At 43.2% G+C, this 19,356-nt stretch overlaps 1 protein-coding gene across 5 annotated transcripts in view; it reads left to right on the forward strand.

Moving 5' to 3' along the window:
* LOC127571166 (synaptotagmin-16-like) overlaps window positions 1-19,356 on the forward strand; it is a 148,738-nt gene that overhangs the window by 115,180 nt on the left and 14,202 nt on the right. For all 5 annotated transcript variants that reach the window (XM_052017274.1, XM_052017291.1, XM_052017300.1 and 2 more), the window contains 2 exons: window positions 2,522-2,965; window positions 10,427-10,616. In XM_052017274.1, coding sequence (XP_051873234.1) covers window positions 2,522-2,965; window positions 10,427-10,616 — 634 coding nt within the window. The remainder of the gene's footprint in view (window positions 1-2,521; window positions 2,966-10,426; window positions 10,617-19,356) is intronic.

Genomic DNA, 19,356 nt, shown 5'->3' on the forward strand with positions numbered 1-19,356 from the left:
AGGTTAGTTCGTTATTCACAGAAGGAGGCCATTTGGCCTGTGGAACTTGTGTCAGCTCTCGTCCCTTGCAAAAACAATCCAATTAGGTTGCCTGAACTGGAATTTGTGCATCTGAACCCTTTGCATTCTCTAACATGGTGGAACTGGCATCATGTGGGAGCCTCCTAACTTGCCACTTCCACTGCAGCCAAAGGCAGGCTACCTGTAACATATCGCCCATAGATGGTAGTAGATCACTATTATACAGAGAGAAGAAAGGAGACTGGCTAATCAAATGAAGGTCACTGCAGAAACGCCAAATGTCAGCATGTTTAGGTGTGTGGGCATTATCAACCTCTGTTTAAAATCTGTATTCAAGTAGCATTCTCTTTAATTTTTTTTACACGAAATATATTACAAGTCTTGCTCTACGTTTCTAGCTTCAAAGAAAGGGCCTGGGAATGAATCTGTGTGAGAACTGGTGAACAAAGTATTGCTTAATCTAACAGTTCTAAAATGTGTTGGAAGGCTATGTAACTTGATGCACTGGATTAGCTGGTCCTATTTTCATGTGATATTTGATCACAATTTTTTTCCTTCTGTCAAGCATCCTTCACTTATTTAATGCCCTGATTTGGTAACTGGATGCCATTCTGAGGCATGGTTTCAAGGCTCTTGAGCTAATTACTTTGATAAACCTATTTATAGGGACTGATTCTTGATCCTTGTGGTGGAAGCACTAGTTAACAGAAAAGCACAAAGGATGAATTCTTCATCTTTTAATGCCAAAAAGCACCTTGATCCTGTGTCAAGAAAATGAACAATAGCAAATTGGAACCTCCTGGAGAAGCATCATTCTGTGATCGAGGCATTAAGTGCGCAGAACTAGGAGAGGAGGGTGAAGTTACTGTTGTTGAGCTGTGATTTAAAAGCAGCCAGATAATGCTGGCTCTCTCTCTTTGCTTGGCTTTTGAGTTGAAGCCAGAAGAAAATGTAAGGGAACGAGGTCAAATGTAAGGGGGAAAGTATACAGTAAATGGTAGGACCATTGATGTACAGAGGATTCTTGGAGTCCAAGTCCACAGCTCCCTGAAAGTGGCAACACAAGTAGATAGGGTGGTAAGGAATTTGCCTTGCCTTCATCAGTCAGGGCATTGAGTATAAAAGTCAGGAAGTCATGTTGCAGCTGTATAAAACTTTGGTTCAGAGTATTGTGTGCAGTTCTGGTTGCCCCATTACAACAAGGGTGCGGAGGTGGTGGAAGCAGGCAGAATAGATGCATTTAAGAGGCATGTAGGCAGGCACATGAACATACAAGGAGATGGATCATGTGCAGGCAGGTAGGTTTAGTTTAATTTGGCATCATGGTTGGCACAGATATCATGGGCCGTGGGGCCTGTTCCTGTGCTGTACTATTCTATGTAAAATGAAGTGAAGGCTTCTTTTCATCAGTTGAGCTAAAAGGGTCACAAGAATGAGTTTCAGATACTTTGTCCTCGATTTTATCCCTCTTCAACATGCCCTCCAAGCATTTCAATGCTTTTCAACACATCCTTGTTCCAGTTCATCGTCTTCTTTTTCTGCCCCCCTTGTGCTGTTAGTTAGCACTCTGGCTTCCAACTCTGGAGAATGAGCTGGGAAACCTTGGCTGATGTTTCGGGGCAGTGCTGACAGTTTGCTGCACTGTTATCTGTCAAGGCTTTTGTCTGCTCTTGCGGATGGACGTAAAAGAGCCTATTACTTTTTGTTCTTAGAGGAGTTGACTAGTTATTCCTGATGATCAGGCCAATTTTATTCCCAATTAATATGATTCTCTGGTCATTACTACACTGTTGTTTTTGGGACCTTACTTGGCACAACTTGGCAGCTGTACTTTCTACATTGCCATAGAAACTAATTTCTGAAAGATCTTTCATTGCCTATAAGTGCTTTAGGATGTCCAGAAGTTATGAAAGTTGCTTCAGAAATACAAGTCTTTTTTTCATTTTCCATTATTTTACAGCTTTGCTTCATCCTTTTAGACACCAGTTGTAAATGGAAATCAATAAGAAATCAGTATCTGTTTAACTTCTCATTCAATCTCTGTCATAAGCCTTCTCTGCCCCTCCTCAGGTGGTATGGCCTCATGCTGGAGTGATGCCAAGGAATTCTCACACCCTGCTCATGTAGCCTTCCCCGTGAAAGCCTGGGTGGTAGGTGAGAGCAGAGAGTACGTACTTTGGATGATAATCCCATGAGATGCTGATGGATGGCCATTTGCAGCATTCCCTACGGTCACTCTGTTAACCTGTCAGTTAACCTGGCACTGACTGTGGCTAAAACCTACATCCTTCCTCAGTGCCTTGTAGTTTGGTAGCATTTACTCGATGACCCACAGGTTTCATATTTTATAATGCTTTGAAATAACAGAGCAAGCATTTTAAATGCCAATTCAGCAAAGCCATGTACATGGATTGCAACCTCATAATAGATGTGTGGGGCAATGTGGATACAGCTTTGCAACTGAGATGTGCATTAACCCAAAGACTTTACTCATCTTTAGGAGGCAGATGGCAGGCTTACAGCCCCTCAGCAGCTGGAGCCACCTGGACCTATTTCAAAATGTGGAGATCTCTACGTTATTTTCAATTACAAACCCTCCAACCACAAACTGGATGTTACGATAATCACTGCTAAAGACATTCCGGCTAAGGACAGGAGTGGCGCTAGTTCATGGCAGGTACACGCAGTCCTTCTCCCTAGCAAGAAACAACGCTCCAAAACCAACATCCAGCGAGGACCCGAGCCTGTCTTCAATGAGACCTTACTGTTTCACAAGTTGGTGCCAGAGGAGCTGCATTATTCTGCTCTCCGGTTCCGCCTGTATGCTGTAAGGAAGATGAACCGGGTGAGAATGATGGGGGAGAAGTTGTTTTACCTCAAGAATTTGAATCAAGAGGGGGAAATGGAAGTTTCCTTACTACTGGAGCCAAGGAGCAACATAAGTGTAAGTATAATTATAATAAATGACTGAATCTTAATCAGAGATCATTTGTAGCGTAGAATCACACAACATGAAAGGAGCCCATTTGGCTCATAGTGGCTGTGTCAGATCTTTGAATGAGCCATCCTAACCCACTGTCCTTTCCCTGTAGCCCATCAAGTCTTTCTTCACTAACATTTGTCCAGGTGTCTTTTACTGGTTGCAGTTGAGTAACCTTTTCAAGCAGTGAATTTCAGATAGAAACTCCGTGTATAGAACCATAGAACACTACAGCACAGAAAACAGGCCATTCGGCCCTTCTAGTCTGTGCCGAAACATTATTCCGCTAGTCCTATTTACCTGCACCCAGTCCATAACCCTCCAGACCTCTCCCGTCCATGTATCTATCCAATTTATTCTTAAAACTCAAGAGTGAGCCCGCATTTACTACATCAGATGGCAGCCCGTTCCATACTCCCACCACTCTTTGAGTGAAGAAGTTCCCCCTAATGTTCCCCCTAGACCTTTCCCCTTTCACCCTAAAGCCATGTCCTCTTGTACTTATTTCTCCTAATCTAGGTGGAAAGAGCCTATTCACATTAACTCTGTCTATACCCCTCATAATTTTGTAAACCTCTATCAAATCTCCCCTCATTCTTCTACGCTCCAAGGAATGAAGTCCTAACCTGTTCAATCTTTTCCTGTAACTCAACTCCTGAAGACCCAGCAACATTCTAATAAATCTCCTCTGTACTCTTTCAATCTTACTGATATCCTTCCTATAGTTAGGTGACCAGAACTGCACTCAATACTCCAAATTTGGCCTCACCAATGTCTTGTACAACCTCACCATAACATCCCAACTCCTATACTCAATACTTTGGTTTATGAATGCCAGGATGCCAAAAGCCTTTTTTACAACCCTGTCTACCTGCGACGCCACTTTCAGGGAATTATGTATCTGAACTCCCAGATCCCTTTGTTCCTCTGCACTCCTCAGTACCCTACTATTTACAGTGTATGTCCTACCTTGATTTGTCCTTCCAAAATGCAACACCTCACACTTGTCTGCATTAAATTCCATCTGCCATTTTCTGGCCCATTCTTCCAGTTGGTTCAGATCCCTCTGCAAGCTTTAAAAGCCTTCCTCGCTGTCCACAATGCCTCCAATCTTAGTGTCATCAGCAAACTTGCTGATCCAATTTACCACATTATCATCTAGATCATTGATATAGACAACAAACAACAATGGCCCCAGCACAGATCCCTGAGGCACACCACTAGTCACAGGCCTCCAGTCTGAGAAACAATCATCCACTACCACTCTCTGTCTTCTCCCACACAGCCAATTTCGAATCCAGTTTACAACCTCTCCATGGATACCTAGTGTCTGAACCTTCTGAACTAACCTCCCATGTGGGACCTTGTCAAAGGCCTTACTAAAGTCCATGTAAACAACATCCACAGCCTTTCCTTCATCTACTTTCTTGGTAACCTCCTCGAAAAACTCTACAAGATTCGTTAAACACGATCTACCACACACAAAGCCATGCTGACTATTCTTAATCAGCCCTTGGCTGTCCAAATGCTTGTATATCCGATCTCTCAGAACACCTTCCAATAATTTACCCACTACTGATGTCAGGCTCACTGGCCTGTAATTACCTGGCTTACCTTTAGATCCTTTTTTAAACAACGGAACAACATGAGCTACCCTCCAGTCCTCTGGCACCACACCCGTGGCTAAGGACATTTTAAGTATATCTGCCAGGGCCCCTGCAATTTCTACACTAGTCTCCCTCAATGTCCGAGGAAATATCTGGCCCGGGGATTTATCTACCTTTATTCACTGTAAGGCAGCAAGCACCTCCTCCTCTTTATCTCTATATGTTCCATGACTCTATTGCTTGTTTCTCTTCCTTCCATATCCACTGTGCCCGTTTCCTGAGTAAATACTGATGCAAAACAATTGTTTAAGATCTCCTCCATCTCCTGAGGCTCCACACATAGACGGCCACTCTGATCTTCTAGGGGACCAATTTTGTCCCTTACTTTCCTTTTATTCTTCATATACTTGTAGAAAACCTTCGGATTTACCTTCACATTATCTGCCAGAGCAACCTCCTGTCTTCTTTTTGCCTTCCTGATTTCCTTTTTTAGTATTTTCTTATTTTTTCTATACTCTTCAAGTACCTCATTTGTTCCTAGTTGCCTATACCTGCTATACACCTCTCTCTTTTTCTTAAGCAGATCACCAATATCCCTTGAAAACCAAGGTTCTCTATGCTTTTTAACTTTGGCTTTAATCCTGGCAGGAACATGCAAACTCTGTACTCTCAAAATTTCGCCTTTGAAGGCCTTCCACTTACTGAGCACATCCTTGCCAGAAAACAACTCATCCCAATCCACTCTTCCTAGATCCTTTCTCATTTCCACAAAATTGGCCTTTCTCCAATTTAGAACCTCGACTCGAGGACCAGACCTGTCCTTATCCATAAGTAAGTTGAAACTAATGACATTATGGTCACTGGACCCAAAATGCTCCCCTACACATACTTCTGTCACCTGACCTGTCTGGTTCCCTAATAGGAGATCAAGTATTGCATTCTGTCTCGTTGGTACCTCTATACATTGATTTAGAAAACTTTCCTGAACATATTTGACAAATTCCAAGCCATCCAACCCTTTCGCAGTGTGGGAGTCCCAGTCAATATGTGGAAAGTTAAAATCCCCTACTATCACAACTTTCTGTTTCTTACATCTGTCTGCTATCTCACTACAGATTTGTTCCTCCAATTCTCTCTGACTGTTGCGCGGTCTATAATACAACCCTATTAGTGTGGCCATACCTTTCCTGTTCCTCAGCTCCACCCATATGGCCTCTGTAGACGAGCCCTCCGGGCTGTCCTGTCTCCGCACAGCTGTGATACTTTCCCTGACTAGTAATGCCACTCCTCCCCCTTTCATCCCTCCCCCTCTATCACGTCTGAAACAACGGAACCCCGGGACATTAAGCTGCCACTCCTGCCCCTCCTGCATCCAAGTCTCACTAATAGCAATAATGTCATAATCCCACGTGTCAATCCACGCCCTAAACTCATCTGCCTTACCTACAATACTCCTTGCATTGAAATAGATGCACCTGAGAACATTTCTATCACAAACAAACCTTTGATTTCTGTTTATACTTGCAGTCCTCACATGACTTTTTTCCTCCTCCACCTCACTATCTGTTCTAACACTCTGGTTCCCCTCCCCCTGCAAATCTAGTTTAAACCCCCTGGAACAGCACTAGCAAACCTACCTGCAAGAATGTTTGTCCCCCTCCAGTTCAGGTACAAACTGTCCTGTCGGAACAGGTCCCACCTTCCCTGGAACAAAGCCCAATTGTCTAGAAGCATGAAGCCCTCCCTCCTGCACCATTTCCTTAGCCAGGTGTTTAGCTGCATAATCCTCCTATTTCTAGCCTCACTAGCTCGTGGCATGGGTAGCAATCCTGAGGTTGCAACCTTGGAGGTCCTGTCCTTCAACTTTGCACCTAATTCTCTAAACTCTCTTTGCAGGACCTCCTCCCTTTTCTTATCCACGTCATTGGTCCCTACGTGGACCACGACATCTGGCTGCTCACCCTCCATCCTGAGAATATCGAGAACTCAATCCGAGATATCATGGACCCTGGCACCGGGGAGGCAACAGACCATCCGGGATTCTCGATCTCTCTCACAGAACCTCCTATCTGTCCCCCTACCTATCGAATCCCCTATCACTACCGCTCTCTTCTTTTGCCTCCTTCCTTTCTGAGCTGAGGGTCCCATCTCAGTGCCAGAGACGGGACCACTGCCACTCATCCCTGGTAGGTCGTCCCCACCAGCAATCCAAAACAGTATACTTATTGTTGATGGGAATGGCCACAGGGGTGCTCTGACCTGTCTGTCTATACCCCTTCCCTTTCCTGACAGTCACCCAGTTACCTGTTTCCTGACTTTTAGGGGTGACTATCTCCCTGAAACTCCTGTCTATTTCTACCTCTGCCTCATGAATGATCCGGAGTTCATCCAGCTCCAGCTCCAGTTCCCTAACTCGGTTAGTCAGGAGCTGCAGCTGGATGCACCTTTTACAGGTCTGGTCATCAGGGACAAGTGTGTTGTCCCTGACTTCCCACATACTGCATACGGAGCACACGACTGCCCTAACTGCTGCCATCACTACCTATTCCTAAGTTAGTTAAATTAAAGGAACTTACCGGCCTTACCTCTCTGGGGGCAAGCTCGTCCTCACCCTCTGCTCGCCGAAGCCTCTTGAGCCAAAGCCTCAGAGCTCCACTCCTAACCCTGAGCCACTCACACACTGGCCACTCCTCTTCAGATACCCCTCCTTATATTTGTCCCTGCCAATTACCTCAAGTACCAGACAAAGACAAAAATATCTCCCCCCCCCCTTATTCTTTTCCTATTTATCCTAAATTCAGTAGACATACCATCAGCATTGGTAGCATTAAAATCCCTTTTTCATATGGTCAACCAATAGTAAATCATTCCTAGTAGCGAATCACACAACTGGAAAGCAAAAATGAGGGATCTTTAAATTATGGAATTGTACTCTACCTGAATAGGAGGGAGAGGATTGGAAGGGTAAACTTAAAAACTCTACACATGGTCCTTTCCATCGCAAGTTGATTCAGTATTGGTATATTTAAAAATGTTATTCTCTAATTAAAAGTTTTGCAGAAAATAATAGTCACATGTAGAATTAAAGGACAATTGCAATCTAAACAGCAGACAGGAAGTGATTAATCATTGCAGATGTGCTTATTGGTGGAGATGCCGATTCTCCACAATAAAGTTGGGAAGCTGATTTAGTTTCCAGTAAAGTTATGGCAGAAGTATTTTCATTTCTGAACAAGTTGTGTAGTTCATTGTTTACTACATTCTTCTAAGAGGACCAAGTTAAAATGGTCATAGTTGCCTATTATACTTATCTGACATGTTTCCAATTAACACCTGTGGGTAGCACCTGAACTTTCATTTGGGACTGCTACATCAATGAATGGGATCCCCTTTTCCCCATGAGTGTTATCAAAGAATTTCTTCTACCGTCTTTTATCTGAAATTTCTAATGTCTAAAATGAGGTTCATAGATTCGTAAAGTCATAGAGTTATACAGCATGGAAACAGGCCCTTCAGCCCAACTTGTCCATGCCGACCAAGTTACCTACCTGACATGGTCCCATTTGCTTGCGTTTGGCCATATCCATCTAAAATTTTTTCATCCAAATATCTTTTAACTGTTGTAATTATACCTGCCTCTACCACTTCCTCAGGCAGCTTGTCACATATACCCACCATCCTATGAGTGAAAAAGTTGTCCCTCAGGTCCCCTCTAAATCTTTCCCCTCTCACCTTAAATTCATGCCCTCTAGTTTTAGACTCCCCTGCCCTGGGATAAAGATTGTGACCATTCATCTCATGTATGCCCCTCAGAACTGTAAGTGGAAAAAAAAGTAGTACTGTACTAACAGTATCGACTAGATTGCCTTTTGTGCTTTCTAAAGCTTATACTGAAAGGCTTCAGCCTCTTCCAAATTTCTGGACCTGAGCTTAGTATTTTTACCACAAAAAGTGAATGAATACAGCTAATTATAGAATGATTCAAGTGCATACAACATAGCTATACAGTATCTTCAGAGTACACCATGATTTATTCCCGCCGGACTGCTGGGATATTTTTCTTTCACTTCCAACAATCTCTGCTCAGTTGTTTTTCAAATGATTTGAAAGAAAATCTGGGGATCATGTTTCAAAAGACTTTTCTCATATGGAATTCTCATTGAAGTTTTATGTCAGCAGTGCATGCATATGTGTGAGAGTGAGAAAATTTTACAGACTGTACTGATTACATAACTATTAGAGTTTCAGTTTTGTGTTCCATAAATATTAGATGGCGTCTTAAGCTAAAAGTGTCTTCATTCTTATTCAGATGCATTTTCAAGTTCAAAATTTCAATTTTATTTGACTCAATTGCAAATTATCCACTTATCAAATTCATATTTTGACAGTCAAAAAGTATAACCATTCTACCAACTGACTTCTGCGTGTGAGAGAAAGAAGCATGGAGAGTGCCTATCGTAATCCGAATTTGAGAATTTATAAACAAGAGTTGTATTTTTGGACATAAACAGAATCCCTGAGGGAATTGAATATGGAGAGGCAAGGGGGATGGATAAACACAACAGATGAAGCTGACAGGGTCTGCAGCTACCCCCCATTATGTGGGTGCAAGGGAGAGTCAGACAGTGAAGCTAATGAGGTGAGATAGAGAGAGAATACAACAGGTCTCCAGTCTTAACAAGAAAAAGTAGCAATAACAGAGTAATAAAAGTGTGGAACTGATTAAAAAAAATAAAAGCATAAAGGTATAGTGGGTAATGAGAAGCAGAGTATGTGATGAGAGACGAGGGAAGAAAGGAAAGGAACTGATCAGCACTACAACTTGCATTTTCCCCACAAATCGCACTGGGAAATGGAGCTTGCAGCCCTGAGCAGCTCCTTTAGTCTCTGTCTCCCTGTACCTATCAACCCAATTTTGACAGGAAAATGGGGGAGAATAGAGGGAAGAGTAAAACAGAGATGGAGAAAGAAAGAATCAGAGGTGAAAATGGAATGGAGCAAGAGAGAAAGTCCAAAGAGAGAAACTTGAAGGAGTAAAAGGGAAAATGATACCTCATCTACCAGATTGTTTGCTTTGCATATTCCTTTCTGCACACTGCAGCATTCTTTGAAACATGACGGAAAATCACAGGCTGCTCTCCTACAACCTTCTCACAAGTGCCTTACATTTTGAGTCAGGAAGCGTATCTTTGGTGGTTCCGCTGCATTGGTGCAAGTGATGCCACCTGCACTATTGAGCTTGGAAGCCACTGCTGACCAAGTACTATCTCCAATCACTGGCGGGGAATTTGCAGTCATCTTTTCAAAGGCAAAGTTGAGTGTATTGTCATCTACACAAGTCCATATATGCACAGGTGCAATGAAAAACTTACTTGCAGCAATATCACAGGCGCATAGCATCAGATGCACAACATTCATAAGAAAAACATAAGTTAACAACACAAATTATACAAGGAAAAGCACAATTAGAACAAAAAAAGTCCATTGTAGTGCAAAAGTGGTCATCGTGTTGCTATATTGAGTAGTGATTAGGCTTGTGCAGGTGGGTTCAAGAACCAAATAGTTGAAGGGAAGTAGCTGTTCCTGAACCGAGTGGTGTGAGATTTCAGGCCTCTGTATATCCTGCGAGAAGATGGCATGGCCCAGTTAGTGCAGATCTTTGTTGATAGATGTTGCCTTCTTGAGGCAGCACCTCATGTAGATACTATCAATGGTGGGGAGGGATGTGCCGTGATGTATTGCAAAGGTTAGGGCTTAGTGGTTTTAGGGCAGTTCGTTTAGTAATGTAGGTGAAAAATAATGTTTTGATGCCCCACAGAGCGGAGGTTCACAGATCAGCCTGTCTGCCGTCTCTCACAGTGACAGTGCTTCATCGACACAATCTCTTTCACATGGTGGAGTTCCAGAACTACTCGTTGGATTATCTTACAATGCCACAACAGGAAGGCTTTCTGTTGAAGTGATCAAAGGTAGTCACTTCCGAAACTTGGCGCTCAACAGGCCGCCTGGTGAGTGAAATAAATGTTTACTGCAGCATAACAGTTGTGACATATTAAGCTGAAATGCCTCTTCAGATTTTTATTTTTTTGTCAGAATTTGTCACATTTCCCTTTCTCTCTACACAAGCAGACATTAGGTTGTCATAATAACCCATCTTCAGGGTTCAGGGTTGGAACCCAAGTTTAGGGTTGGAAACCTGTCATCCTTACCTAGTCCGGCCTATATGTGATTCCAGACCCATCAATGTGCTTGACTCTTAACTGGGTTTGGAATAGCCACTCAGTTTAATGGGTGTTTAGTGATTGGAAGCTCTGCCAGTTTCATGTATATCTTGTAAATAAATTTAAAAAACATTCATAGTATAGCGGTTGGCACAGCACTATTACAGCACCAGCGACCCGGGTTCAATTCTGGCCTCTGTCTGTAAGGAATTTGTACATTCTCCACATGGCTGTGTGGGTTTCCTCCAGGTTCCCTGGTTTCCTCCCACATTCCAAAGATGTATGGGTTAGGAAGTTGTGGGCATGCTATGTTGGCTCCAGAAGCGTGGTGACACTTGCGGGCTGCCCCCAGAACACTCTATGCAAAAGATGCATTTCACTGTGTGTTTCGATGTACACGTGACTAATAAAGATATCTTCTCTTATCTTATATCCATACGATATAGTTCATTCAGCTCATTGAATCCATGCTGGCTCTCAAAGTAATCCAATGAATCCCGTTCCCTTTCTTATTTCTCGATAACCTATTCTCTTTCACTGCCCATCAACTCCCCGATTGTCCTGCCACCCTACGCTGGGGGTAACTTACAGTGGCCAATTAACCTACCGACCAGCATGTCTGTGGGATGTGGGAGGAAACCGGAGAACCCGATTATTGAAGCTCTGAGGCAGCTGCACTACCTGCTACACCACTGCCCCAAAGTGGGAAGAAAAGACCAGTTGGCCAGTCCAGCCAAGCCCACACTTTTGAAGCCAGTCACCACCCAATATGTCATTTCCTGGGAGAGGCTGAAAAATGTCAGATAACAGCCCAAGCTGACAAGGGGGAAGAAGGAAACCTAATTTATTACCTTCCCCCATTGAACATGAGACTCTCGATGTAGTGATCACTTGGGATCCATTTTATGTAATATGAATCCCTTCACTTATACAAGGTGAACTCAGCCCCAGCCAGTAGTACATCCAAGTTTGCAATGAAGGAATTCAGAGAATTGGTATTCACTGCATACAGCTCCTCCCAGGTTATGAACACCCCAGTGCTTGGGAGACCAGCAGGATGGATTTGTTGGCTGGTGTAGGGCTGCAAGTATCTTCTGCCACTTGGGCACTCGGATCATGGTTGCATTTCTGAATTGAGAACTGTCCGAGTTATGAACAGTTCACAGGAACGGAATCCTGCCACAACCTGGGAGGACCTGGACATCAGCTGCAAGTCTGTTCCACTACTCTCTGGAACATGAAGAACTGCCCACTTCTACCCTTGCATAATGTGTGACTAAGAGCCAGTATACATAAACACAGCCGAGTCCCTATACTATTTCACACAGTAGTCATTAATCTCATCATTTATGTCTACAATGCTTTAAAGTAAATTACATTTCATTGAGCCAATCCAGGTAACCAGGGTGTTTTAAACTGCAGTGTTTAGCACTGCTGCCTCACAGCTCCATGGACCCAGGTTTGATCATAAACTTGGGTGCTGTCTTTGTGGAGTTTGCATGTTCTCCCATGACTGTGTGAGCTTTCCCTGGGTGCTCTGGTTTCTTCCCACATCCCAAAGACATGCTAATTAAGAGGTTACCCCCAGTAAATTACCCCCAGTGTAAGCGAGTATAAAATCAATCTGGTAAACCTTTACTTCATCTCTCTATTCCAGTATATCCTTCCTCAGGTGGGGAGACCAAAGCTGTAATTAATATTCCAGGTGCTGTCTCAGCTGGGCCCTGTATAATCTTGAAAAGACATCTCTACTTTTGTATTCAATCCCCTTGCAATAATAGTTGAAATACCATTTTCCTTCATAATTGCTTGCATGTCAACCTTTAGTGATTTGGGTACAAGAAAACACAAGGCAATCTGAACACCAACACCTTTCAATATCTCATCATGTAAAAAAACTCCATTTTTCTATTTTTCCAGGTGGATGACTTCATACTTTACGACATTATATATTCCATTTGGCCATTTCCTCACACACTCACTTAGCTTGCCCACATCTCTTTACGTTTTTCTGCCTCCTGTTCACAATTTATATTGCCACCCAGCTTTGTATCATCATCAAGCTTGGTTATATTACAAAATGGTCCCCTTATCCAAACGATTGATACCAGTTTTGAGTACCTGGGGACCCAGCACTGATCCCTATATTAATTACAGCTCTCAACCCAAAAATTACTATTTTGTGTCCATTAACCAGTCCTTAATCTATGCTCATTTATCACCCCTATACCCGTGTGTTTAATCTTTTTCATTAACCTTTTTGAAAGCACCTCATCAAAGGCTTTCTGAAGATCCAAATGCACCCATCCACTGTCCCCCTTATCCTCTCTGTTCCTTACAACCTCAAAAAGCGCTAAGGGATTTGTCCAACTTGATTTTCCTTTCATAAATCCACGTTTGCCCTTCCTAATCTCATTACTTAAGTGCCCTGTGGAAGTACAGACTTGTTTCTCTAGCTTCAATGTTTGGCTGACAAATGATGTGCTAGTTTTATTTCCCTGAGGACCAATGTTCCATGGTCTCAAGACTGCCTCCTGATGACTGCAGAGAAATTGGACAGATTATTCTTTAATTGTTCATAATTATAAAGATTTTATTTAACTGGGCCCCTCCAGATTGTGCAAAGTATATAATTTTTTACCAGGCACAGACATCAATGCTTTGTGCTGACATTTACTGGTAGTGGATGCAGTGAAGTTGTATATAAATAATAGAACTATGGATGCTGCTCCCTATGAAGCATAAAATCAAATAAATAGCAGAACCTAGCATAAAAAAAACTGCTGGAGGAACTCAGCAGGTTGAGCAGCATCTGTGGAGGCAAAGGAATAGTCGATGTTTCAGGTCCTGCTGCAGGGTCTCGACCAAAAACATTGGCTATCCATTTGCCTGGACAGATGCTGCTCGACATGCTGAGTTCCTCCAGCAGTTTGTTTTTTCTCTTCTCCAGACTACAGCATCTGTAGTCTCTTGTGTCTCCAAATAACAGAAAACAATTGGTTATTTGGCTGCTGTGCATAAAGCCAATTTTCTGAATAATAACAGACTTTAATTCATTTTGAGGCCCAGAATATTTGAAAGCTACTCTTAGGAAGGCTTGATGGTAAAGTTAAAATTCACTGTTGAGGAGCAATAATAAGTTTAGAGCGTTGGCTTCATGAGTGCTCACTGTTAATGAATCTGAGGAACAAATTCAAGGAGACTCAGTTCATCTTTTGTTTAACGTATTCCTCGCTCCTTTCCTCCCTTCCTCCCTCCTTCCCTCCCTCTTTTTATTGATTTCAATGCAACTGAGTGTGGAAGCAGAGTAAATTATACAGTTGCTCCGTGTAGAATGTTTAGCGTTACTGATCAGTTATACATTAAGCTTCCCTTATCTTTAAAATGTTAACCTTCCTGTTGACACAGAGACTCCCTGATGACAGTAATTATGGGGAGCATTCCAGAGCAGTGCCAAAGTGACTGCGTCCTTAGTATCAACTGCCTCGTGAGCCACTCTGATGCTGTCCTACTTCGGAAATAACACATCAGATTTTGGGAATTTTTTGCTTCAAGCACACAGCACAGTGTCTTGGGGACTGGATCTTCTTGGTGCAAGCTTCGAGGCAGTCTTAAAGTTTATGAATTTTTTTTTCCAGCACTTCTCCTTGGAATTAAGGTCACTGGTATGGGTTAATGTAGAGGGAAATCCCACATCAGGGATCTGGAGAGCCCAAGTTTGGAAGAAATCTTGTTTTCCATGAAGAAGGAATGTCTAGGGGTAGATATAGTGGATAAAATACCATCCCAGGTGTTTCCCCTCTGAATGGGAAACAAATATGGAGGAGGTAGCTAACTCTAAAGAGGTAGTGCTGAGCAAACTATAGTGGGCCTAAGGGTAGACAAGTCCCCTGGTCCTGATGGAATGCGTCCCATGGTACTGAAAGAAATGGCGGAAGTTATAGTAGAGGCATTTGTGATAATTTATCAAAACTCTTTGGGTTCTGGACAGGTCCCAGCAGATTGGAAGACAGAGAACGTCATGCCACTGTTTAAAAAAGGATGTAGGCAAAAGGCAGATAATAATAGGCCAGTTAGCTTAATGTCTGTAGTCAGGAAAATGCTTGAAGCTATCATTAAGGAAGAAATAGTGAGACATCTGGATAGAAGTGTATCCATCAGGCAGACACAACATGAATTCATGAAGGGCAGGTCCTGTTTGACAAACTTACTGGAGTTCCTTGAGGATATAATGAGCACGGTGGATAGAGGGGAACAGGTGGATGTTGTATACTTGGATTTCCAGAAGACATTCAATAAGGTGCCGCATAAAAGACTTATCCATAAGATAAGGATGCATGGAGTTAGCGGTGATGTATTAGCATGGATAGAGGATTGGTTAACCAATGGAAGGCAGAGAGTTGGGATAAATGGGTATTTCTCTGGTTGGCAATCAGTGGTGAGCAGGGTGCTGCAGGGGTCAGTGCTGGGCCCGTAACTGTTCACAATATACGTGAACGATTTGAAAGAGGGGACCGAGTGTAACGTATCTAAGTTCGCTGATGACACTAAATTGAGTGGAAAAGCAAATTGTGCAGAGGATACCGAGAGTCGACAGAGAGATATAGATAGGTTAAATGAGTGGGCAAGGGTCTGGCAGGTGGAGTACAATGTTGTTAAATGTGAGGTCATCCACTTTGGAAGGAAAAATAGATCAGATTATTAATTAAATGGTGAAAGATTGCAGCATGCTGTTGTGCAGTGGGACTTGGGAGTGCTTGTGCATGAATCACAAAAGGTTGGTTTGCAGGTGCAACAGGTTATCAAGAAGGCAAAGGGAATGTTGTCCTTCATTACTAGAGGGATTGAATTTAAGAGCAGGGAGGTTATACTGCAACTGTACAGGGTACTGGTGAGCCTGCACCTGGAGTACTGCATGCAGTTCTGGTCTCCTTACTTGAGGAACGATATACTGACTTTGGAGGCGGTGCAGAGGAGGTTCACCAGGTTGATTCCAGAGATGAGGGGGTTAGCCTATGAGGAGAGATTGAGTCGCCTGGGACTATACTTGCTGGAATTCAGAAGAATGAGAGGGGATCTTATAGAAACATATAAAATTATGAAAGGAATAGAGAAGGTAGAGGCAGGAAGGTTGTTTCCACTGGTAGGTGAGACTAGAACTAGCAGACATAGCCTCAAGACTCGAGGGAGTAGATTTAGGATGGAGATGAGGAGGAACTACTTTTCCCAGAGAGTACTGGATCTGTGGAATTCTCTGCCCAGGGAAGCAGTAGAGGCTACCTAATTAAATATATTTAAGACACAGTCAGATAGATTTTTGCATAGTAGAGGAATTAAGGGTTACAGGGAAAAGGCAGGTAGGTGGATCTGAGTCCACAGCCAGATCAGCCATGATCTTATTGAATGGCGGAGCAGGCTCGACGGGCCAGATAGTCCACTCATACTCCTATTTCTTATGTAAAATGGTGGCACTGTCAGCATTCGGTAAAGTACAAAATAACCTTAGATCAAAATTGCTTGAAAGTACTTTTTTTCATTACTATCCTCTCAAAGCAATACAATACTTAGGCAGTGTTCATTTGATCAATCACAGCTAGAATGACACTGACATGCTGCAAAGTAATACTGAAGAAAAGGTCAGGATGGAAGGATTTCAGGGTATTGTCTGTAGAGTTTTTATTACTGCATCAAGAATTTGCTTTATGTTGAACCCATTCTGTCTGCCTGTATCTGGTTCACTGCCTTCACATTATACATTGCAATTCTTCAATGGAATGTTTCATTGCTTATGGAAACCCCTGTACGGTGGAATGCTATGGGAGTGCTGCATAATGCAGTGTTATGGAATTGAAGGACAACAGTTCCCAACCCGAGCACACCAGAGAAAGGTATCAATTGGAAACCATGGTGTGAGCTTCGGAGAGAAGGGAAAATTCACTGGGAGGAATGTCATTGCTGAGCCACTATTGTGTGCTAACTAATCACACAGGAGGCCTTGACTGAGACCCATAGACACAGTTGAGCCTTTGGGGACAAATTGTACAATGGCATTGGGAATTGGGCAGAGCATGGATGGAATTAAACCTGAGGAGGGAAGATTCTATAACCGCTCTGCTGGGTTGACTCCCTGGGCTGTGGAAACTGAAGCTTATCTTCCCAGAGCAAGATGCTGTCACGGTCATTTTGAGCACCTGTGACACATTTCATATGCAACATCAAAGACCCTCCCATAAGTCACAGACTTGTGAAATTTTCAGCCCAAATATTCCTGGCTCAAACATTCCACTAGTGTCCCAGAGTATTCAAAAACTGTGGAGACCAGGTTGTGGATGTTTCCTAGAAAGTCTGAAGGGCCTACATCTTTACAGCAAAAAATGATGGAGGTTTTCATTGTACAAAATACTGGAAGGGCTTGGGGTGGGTGGGTGGTGGGTTCAGAAGGCAAATTATGCTCCAGAAACCAAATTTTCACTCTGCAATGATAGGAGCTGGATAAGGTGTAGACTCCTATTCTCAAACTCCAGGAAGCCACTTTATAGCAATGGACATAATTGTGTTGAGACTCTGAAAGGAAATGAATGTGAATGGCACAGGAATCCAGTGAGGAATATGATTCCTGCTTGGTCCAGGCTGGGGGTTGAGCAACCCCTGTGCTTTCTGCACAGGTCATGTGTGCTGCAGTTTCCAGAAATCAATTACTACAGGGATGCTTAAACTGAGGTGTCTTCCCACTAATCACTTAAACCCCAGAAGGGTCCATCCCAGAGGAAACCATTGAAAATATTCCCGGCATAACTACTGGGATCACAACCTGAGGAACTTAGGGGCCAATGTCTGTCAGTAAGGATTATAAAGAGCTGATCCATGAACAGTTGATTCAATGTCATGCCTTCGGGAACTGAAAGGTAAGGTTTCAATTTGCCCACAGTGATGCTGATTATTGATATTGAGCAGGGTTTATCCTTGCATGACAACAAGAAACGACACTTTCTGTTTAAAATGCTAGAAATTTGATCCAACTAAAGGGCTTAAATCTATATTTTTCAGAGCAAAGCTTCACATATTTGGGGATTGTGGTAATGTTGGGCTCAGGCTTTCTGTCATTATGAAGAGAAGATCTCCTGTTACCATAATGTATACAATCTCTTAAAGCAGTCAAGGCCTACCACACCCAGCTGTGGGAGCAATTAATTGTATCGTGAAAGCAGGACTGAAAAAAAAACCTTCATTCCTCCACACTGTCTTTTGCCAAGAGCACATTTACTTCAGCAAGGAGAAGAAAGAGGAATTACAGGCCTAGCATTTTGCAGTCAGGCAAGGTCTAGCATTGAACTGTCTTGATGTGTTTTTGAATAATCCGTTCCTGAGGTATGAATGTGATTAGCTACACAGCACTAGTTGCCCAGTCCTACCTGCCCCTGTGAATGTGGTACGGGGTCACCTTCTTGAATTGTTGAAGTCTGCATGGGGAGAAATGGGATTTGTGGAAGTGGGGAAGGTTTGGTGCTTGGGAGACTGGTGAATGAGATTGCGAAGGAGCAAAGCAGTCGAACAGTAGCCTCATCAAACTGTGTCCTACACTAGAGTTTTTGTTCTCGCCACCTCTGCCAAGGGCACAGTTCCTTCATTTTGGTTGAACACATGTCAATATTCAGAGAGAGGGCTGCAGCCTCTTCCCCCCATTCGGCAATGGTTTGCAGCTTGGTGGTCAGCTCTGTGTTGACCTTGCCTCGTGTGGCTCAGGGGAACACTCTGGTGTAGCAGTCTCTGCCGCTCTCACTGCACATGAAGGCTATGGGCTGGGAAAGTGCCAAAACTTGGTGGCCCTCTGCTATCTCTGGGCCCCTCTTCTCAGCCCACTGACCATTCTGCTCTCCTCGCTCTTCTGATCCCCTTCTGAGCAGTCGGATTGAGCAGCAGATTAAATAATAATTGATCTTCTATTTTTCCTTCCAAAGTGGATGACCTCACATTTATTAACATTGTACTCCATCTGCCAGACCCTTGCCCACTCACTTAACCTATCTATATCTCTCTGTAGACTCTCCGCATCCTCTGCTACCTCAATTTTTTGGTTTATTGCCTGTGCCACTGTAATGTTATTATTTGGTGGCCTAGACAACTCCCAACTGTTATTTTTTCCCTTTACTATTCCTAAGGGCATGCACGGTAGTGTATTGGTTAGCGTAACGCTATTACAGCACCAGAGACCCGGGTTAAATTCTGGCCACCGTCTGTAAGGAGTTTGTACATTCTCCCCATGACTGCGTAGGTTTCCTCCGTGTGATCCAGCTTCCTCCCACATTCCAAAGACATACGGGTTAGGAAGTTGTGAGCTTGCTATGTTGGCACCAGAAGAGTGGCGACACTTGCAGGCTGCCCCCAGAACACTCTACGCAAAAGATGCATTTCACTGTGTGTTTCGATGTACATGTGACTAATAAAGATACCTTGTCTTGTCTTGGAGTGCTGGTGGTCGAATACCAGTGTCAATGGCCACCATTTTCATATCTGCCTTTCAGATGTC

Source organism: Pristis pectinata, chromosome 1 (assembly GCF_009764475.1).
Source record: "Pristis pectinata isolate sPriPec2 chromosome 1, sPriPec2.1.pri, whole genome shotgun sequence".
NCBI classification, from domain to species: domain Eukaryota; kingdom Metazoa; phylum Chordata; class Chondrichthyes; order Rhinopristiformes; family Pristidae; genus Pristis; species Pristis pectinata.